At 60.5% G+C, this 6,022-nt stretch overlaps 1 protein-coding gene across 4 annotated transcripts; it reads left to right on the top strand.

The window, feature by feature from the left end:
- The first annotated feature begins 46 nt into the window (after positions 1-46).
- PAQR6 (progestin and adipoQ receptor family member 6) lies at positions 47-6,020 on the top strand. Of its 4 annotated transcripts, none has more exons than XM_005898723.3 (8): positions 47-1,245; positions 2,669-2,744; positions 3,189-3,316; positions 3,449-3,654; positions 3,764-3,890; positions 4,270-4,366; positions 4,566-4,716; positions 5,033-6,020. In XM_005898723.3, exons 2-8 carry the CDS (start codon positions 2,694-2,696, stop codon positions 5,305-5,307), a joined length of 1,035 nt encoding a protein of 344 aa, XP_005898785.1. In that variant the 5' UTR covers positions 47-1,245; positions 2,669-2,693; the 3' UTR covers positions 5,308-6,020. The 4 variants fall into 4 exon arrangements, with proteins under 4 accessions (XP_005898785.1, XP_070223445.1, XP_070223446.1 ...); XM_070367344.1 differs by having other exon boundaries at positions 2,669-2,792; XM_070367345.1 differs by lacking the exon at positions 47-1,245 and adding an exon at positions 1,286-2,062 and having other exon boundaries at positions 2,669-2,792.
- The last annotated feature ends 2 nt before the right edge of the window (positions 6,021-6,022 follow it).

Below are 6,022 nucleotides of genomic sequence, written 5' to 3'. Positions count from 1 at the left end.
GCAGGAAACCAGCAGTTGAAACACAAACTCCAGAAGCAGTTTTGACAGCTGTGAAGTTCATTGACTGCACTGAGCTGGTGCCTTCACAAGGGTGCCGTGTTAGTCTCTCAGTCGTGTCCAATTCTTGTGACTTCGTGGACTATAGCCTGTCCATGGAGTTCTCTAGGCAAGAATACTGGAGTGGATTGCCATTTCCTACTCCAGGGGACCTTCCTGACCTAGGGATCAAACCCGGGCCTCCTGCATTGCAGGCAGATTCTTTACTGCCGAGCCACCAGGGAAGACCAAGGCTGACGGGTGAAGGCTATACAGATGACCATGAACAACATGTGGTTTTAGGGCACTGACCCCCATATAGTCAAGCATCTGCACATGGCTATCCAGTTGGCTTTCTGTATTCAGTTTCACATCCATGATTCAAACATGGACCATGTTGCACTGAGCACATATTTAGTGAAAAATTGTTTATAAATGCAGTTCACACCCATGTTCAAGGGTTAACTGTTTTGAAGGTGACAGCCTGGGGGTGGTTGGCTGTCTTCAGCTGGGTCCTCTGAATCAAGGACAAGCCGCCTCACAGGAGAGATGAGGGTGAATCTTGAAACCAGCCTCTTGAGTCTTCCATCACCTGTCCTTTCGCTAGGATTGACACACCTCTCGTGTGTCTGGGGAGTGGAGAAGCTTGGTGAACCCCTCGTGGTTTAAACCAACGTTTACCAAATGCATTTGCTCTGAATTCTGTCCAGCACCAGGCACTAAGGCAGCAAAGCACAGTGAGAAGTGATTTTGGAAAATCCAAAGTTGGGGTTGGAATTCCTCTGCCCAGCCTACGGCAGAGTCCCCCATCCTCAGGTGCTGGGAGAGCCTTGAACCCTGGAGCCATGGGGCAGCCTAGGCTGAGGGGTCCCTCCATACCACCCTGGCTGACTCCTGGATAGGGCCTGGGCCTCTTCCGGCCAGTCTGCTCTCAGTGGGGTGGGGTCAAGCTGGAGGGGCTGGCTGTGTGCTGGAGGCCGAGTGAGCTGCCTGCTAATGGGGCTGGGCCACCCTGCGCTGCTCCCTGAAGGCTGGACAAGGCTAGGATTGTTTCCCTGCTCCCTTTGTCTCCCACACCCCGCCCAGGCCTGGCCCGCCTGCCTGCCGCTCCTCTCCCTCCCTTTGGCCCGGCTGGCAAGAGCCAGGGATCCGCCCGTGGAGCCCGGGGCCTGCCGACCCTCTGGCTTAGGAGCGCCCATCAAGCTCTGGGTAAGGAAGCTCACCTGGGGGACTAGAGGCAACGTACCTGCTCCAGCTGCACACCGCACTCCCCCCTACCCCCATTTCCTTGGCTACAGCTGACCACTCCAGAGACCTGACCCTAGTGCCGAGGGGAGGACCCTGAGGGGACTAGACCCCAGCATCGTCCTGGTCCACCCCTCCCCAAAGTAGCTGGGCTGCACCCAGGGTAGGTCAGGACACCCCCATCCCCGTCTTGGGAGGGGTCGGTCATCTATCTCGGGTAGTTTTTTGGATGCGGTCCGAGGCTTGTGGGGTCTTAGTTCCCGGACCAAGGATGGAACCCAGACCCTCGGCGGTGAAAACACGGAGTCCTGATAACTGGCATGCTAGGTCGCTTCAGTTGTGTCTGACTCTGTGGCCCCAGGGACTGTAGCCCACCAGGGAAGTCTAATCACTGGATGGCCCCGGAATTCCCGGGGGGTAGATACCTTAAAGCTCAGCCGGGGTGCAGACTAGGGACCAGATCTGCCTTGTGTCCAGCAGGGTCCCCAGCATCCAGCTCAAGGGCAGAGGCTCGGGGTTCGGGCTGGCTGTGTAAGGCCCGGAGTGTGTGAGGCGCAAACAGAGCAGGCAAAGGAACAGCGGCAGGAAGAGGGGTGGGTCTGGGCTGGAAAGTTTTCGCCTGGAGAGGTGGGCGGGGTGTCCTGTTCTCCCTCCTCCCAGGGCAGTTCCACCCACCCTGGTGGCCCAGCCCCTCCACTTGTGCCAAGGAATGTGCCTGGGAGAGGCGGCCTGGGAGGCAGGCGGGGCAGTAGAGCCGCGGCCACCCGGAGGCAGCACACAGGTCTGAGGCTGAAGGGCGCGGGGCTCAGGAGGGACAGGGACCAGAACACCCCCGGGGGTGCAAGTGTAGTCGTGGAAGAGCTAGGCTTCCCCCAGTCCCTTGCCCCACCAGTGGGCATCTGGCCTTTCCCAGAATTCTTCCTAAGCTCCCTGAGTTTTCTGTGTTCAGCCCAGGCACTGGGGGCCAAGGGGCTTTTTGGCGGTGGCGGCAGCGGTGGTGGTGGTGTGCCTGGGCTCTCTCTGTGCTGTCCTTTGTAAGTCAGGGTTCTTCTGAGACAGAAATTTGGGGTTAGGGACTTGGATCCAGGGTTCCTGAGGCAGCCTTCTGGCTGAGGAGGCCACTCCACTCCTGATGGATCAGTCCCTCTCCATGGGGGAACTGAGTGGCCCCAGGTTAGGCTGAGGAGGGGCTGGGGTTATGACCACCGGGAAGCTGGGAGAGCCTCCCCAGGCCTGAAGGAAGCAGCTTGGTGGCCAGCTACCACTGCACGCATGCCTGTACACAGCCCACCCTGGGACTCAGGGATGGGGTCCAGCCTGGGCCTCGGTGAAAAGGGACCCATGGATGGGGGCAGATACCTAATTCCCCTCTGCCCTTTGTCTCCAGGTCAACGTGGAGGTGCCGGGCCACCATGCTCAGTCTCAAGCTGCCCCAACTCCTTCGAGTCCACCAGGTCCCCAGGGTGAGGGATTCACCAGCTCCTACTTCCCAGGGTGCTGGCTGGCCGGAGGTGCTTCTCTTTGTGCAAGTGCAGAAATCTTTGCTACAGGCTACCTCATCCCTGTCAGTTTGGTGTGGGGCTCCTGTTCTCTAAGGAGCAGGGTTTGTGACCTGCTTCCTGGAGCCCAGACGCTGCTTTATCTGGAGTCCCCAGCCTCAGAGGCCGTGTGTCCACCGACTCCCAACCCCATCTGGTCCCCTCCCTCTGCCTCTTCTGTTTCTCGCCTGCTCTCTGGGTTCTGGAACCTGTGGTGAGATGGGGTTGGATTTAGTTTGGCTTTGGCACCATGGTGATCTCCAGACCATTCCCTTCAACCCTGCTTCCAGAGATCTCTCTTGGAGAGAAAGGGTGGAGCACAGTGACTCCCCTCTTCTCCCCCCACCCCGCCCCCACCCACTACCCTAGGTGTTCTGGGAAGATGGTATCATGTCTGGCTACCGCCGCCCCACCAGCTCGGCCTTGGACTGTGTCCTCAGCTCTTTCCAGATGACCAACGAGACCGTCAACATCTGGACTCACTTCCTGCCCACCTGGTGAGGGAGGCTCTGTCCCAGGCTTGGGCCTCGAGCTCAAGGGGGTACTCAGGCGGGCCAGGACTGCCTGGGCCCACGGGCTGCAGTGGGAGTCGCCGGGGCTCCGGTGGCCTGAGCACGTGCCCGCCGCAGGTACTTCCTGTGGCGCCTCCTGGCGCTGGCGGCAGGCCTGGGCTTCCAGTCGGAGCCCTACCACTGGCCGCTGCTCGTCTTCCTGCTGCCCGCCTGCCTCTACCCGTTTGCATCGTGCTGCGCGCACACCTTCAGCTCCATGTCGCCCCGCGTGCGTCACATCTGCTACTTCCTGGACTACGGTGCGCTCAGCCTCTACAGCCTGGGTGAGCCCCACGGCGTGGCGGGCAGGGGGAGGGGCGTTTCGGGCAGGGCGGGGGTGTGGCACGGGGGTCCTGGGGCGGGGCCTCAGTTCCTGCCCCGCCCCGCCCCCAGGCTGCGCCTTCCCCTATGCCGCCTACTCCATGCCGGCCTCCTGGCTGCACAGCCGCCTGCACCAGCTCTTCGTGCCCGCCGCCGCACTCAATTCTTTCCTGTGCACCGGCCTCTCCTGCTACTCCCGGTGGGTTCTCGGCCAGTGGTGAAGGGGAAGGCGGAGGGGCAGACCAGGGCGCCCACAAACACTTGGACACCCAGGACCACTGGGTGTGCCTGCGCCCCACTGCTCCTGAACAAAACTAGTGGCTGTGGGGCCGTTTATTGAGGCCTTAGTCTGCCCAGAGCCTGTGCACCAGCACCACCCCGGCTCTGTCTCTCCCACAGCGACCTAAGCGGCCCGTGTCTATCCCCATTTTATAGCTGTTGTCACTTACAGAGGAGTTACGTGGCCTAAGGGCTTTCGAAGCCACTAAACATTCCATGGTGGCCAAAGGTCCCCTGCCCTCCTCTCACCCCCATCCGAACATAGTGATGGTGACCAGCCTTTCCCTCTTGCCTCCCAGGTTCCCAGAGCTAGAAAGCCCTGGGCTCAGTAAGATCCTCCGCTCGGCCGCCTTCATCTATCCCTTTCTGTTCGACAACCTCCCGCTTTTCTATCGGGTAAGGCTCCTGCTTTCCTATCCTGACCCTCACAGTGCCCAGTCCCACCTCCTCGAGCCCTGACCCCAGCCCTGCCACCCACCCTCCTAGCCCAGCATCCAGTCCAGCTGTGCACCCCACCCCCGTCCTCACCAGATCCCAGACACATGATGTCCAGCCCCGAAGCCCTTCCCTGCCAACCCTGCTTTTCCTTTGCCAGCTGGGACTGTGCTGGGGCAGGGGCCGCAGCTGTGGGCAGGAGGCGCTGAGCACCAGCCACGGCTACCACCTTTTCTGTGCGCTGCTCACTGGCTTCCTCTTTGCCTCTCATCTGCCTGAGCGGCTGGCACCAGGACGCTTTGACTACATCGGTGAGCGCAGACCTGGCCTGGCCGGGGGGCGGTCAGGGAGACAGCTCCCCAGAGCCCTGAGCGAACTAAGAGTGTTCCTGGCAGGGCCCTCAGGTTAACAGCAAAACCAGCAGCACGTATGCCAGGGGCTCTGTGAACAGCAGCTCACTCATAGTTGCTGATAACTCTGGGAACCTTAGGAAACCCTGGGTTTCTTATTCCCAGTTTTAGGGGAGTAGCAGGCCCAGATGATGGGATGCTCGCCATGGATCACAGTACGAATTGGGGCAGCTCTGGGGATTGGATATGTGTCCTCACCTGCCCACCCTCCCCACAGGCCACAGCCACCAGCTATTCCACATCTGTGCAGTGCTGGGCACGCACTTCCAGCTGGAGGCGGTGCTGACTGATATGGGATCTCGCCGAGCCTGGCTGGCCACGCAGGAACCGCCCCTGGGCCTGGCAGGCACGGTGGCCACTCTGGGCTTGGCAGTGGCTGGGAACTTGCTCATCATTGCCGCTTTCACAGCTTCCCTATTTCGGGCCCCCAGTACATGCCCCCTGCTGCAAGGCGGCTCACTGGAGCGGGGTACAAAGGCCAAACTGCAGTGAGGTCTCAGCTCTGAGTCTGCCCTGGAAAGAGGCAGAGGCCAGGCAGGCCCTCATGTAGGGGAGGAGCCCAGACCCAGGCCTGATAAGATGGGGGCACATCTGAGCCTGGAAGCAAGGGTGGCTGAGGACAGAGCGTGGAGGTGAGAAGGGAACTGGGAAGACAGAGGCGAGGAGAGGGCCTGGGAGGCTGGGAAAGAGCAGGAGGCTCAAGGAGGGGGCTCTTGATGGGGTTGGGAAGTACTGAGGGTCTGAGAGGGGAGGTGCGTGTGTCCAGGCTGGAGCTGCCCCACCTGCCATCGAAGGCTGGGGTGGGAAGCGCTGGGTCCTTTTATCTGGTCCCATTTCTGGTGCTCCTGGAATTTCTGCACAGCCCAGGGAAGAACTAACATGGCTAACCCAGGCCCCCCCCGAATGCTTGTTAACCCAGCTCGGAGGCCCGCTTGTGCCCTACCCCCAGACCAGGCAGCGCTGGCCGCCGGCAGTTCTTGGCCTGTGGCCATGAGGGCATCTGTCCTGGTCCCAACCGTGGACTCCGCATCCAGGCCTCTGGGATCTGGTCTGTTTGGGTGTGTCATGGATGGGGCAGTGGGTTGAAGTGGGGGGAGGGTGCTGGGCTAGAGAGAACCCTAGCTAGACTTTAGGCAGCTACCTTCAATGCTTCTGGAATCAGGCAGGGATAAATAAATAAATCAACAACAGATTTTGGGACACACTT

The sequence above is a fragment of the Bos mutus genome, chromosome 3 (genome assembly GCF_027580195.1).
Source record: "Bos mutus isolate GX-2022 chromosome 3, NWIPB_WYAK_1.1, whole genome shotgun sequence".
Taxonomy (NCBI): Eukaryota; Metazoa; Chordata; class Mammalia; order Artiodactyla; family Bovidae; genus Bos; species Bos mutus.
Note: the sequence above shows the minus strand (reverse complement) of the source record. Positions and strands in the feature narration are given on the sequence as shown.

What these genes read in the sequence shown, in the direction of transcription:
- PAQR6 (XM_070367344.1), top strand. Translation starts at nt 2,694, where the DNA reads ATGCTCAGTCTCAAGCTGCCCCAACTCCTTCGAGTCCACCAGGTCCCC. An exon ending in AGGGTGCTGGCTGGCCGGAG is followed by an intron (nt 2,793 to 3,188) that starts GTGCTTCTCTTT and finishes CCACTACCCTAG; the next exon opens with GTGTTCTGGGAAGATGGTAT. An exon ending in ACTCACTTCCTGCCCACCTG is followed by an intron (nt 3,317 to 3,448) that starts GTGAGGGAGGCT and finishes TGCCCGCCGCAG; the next exon opens with GTACTTCCTGTGGCGCCTCC.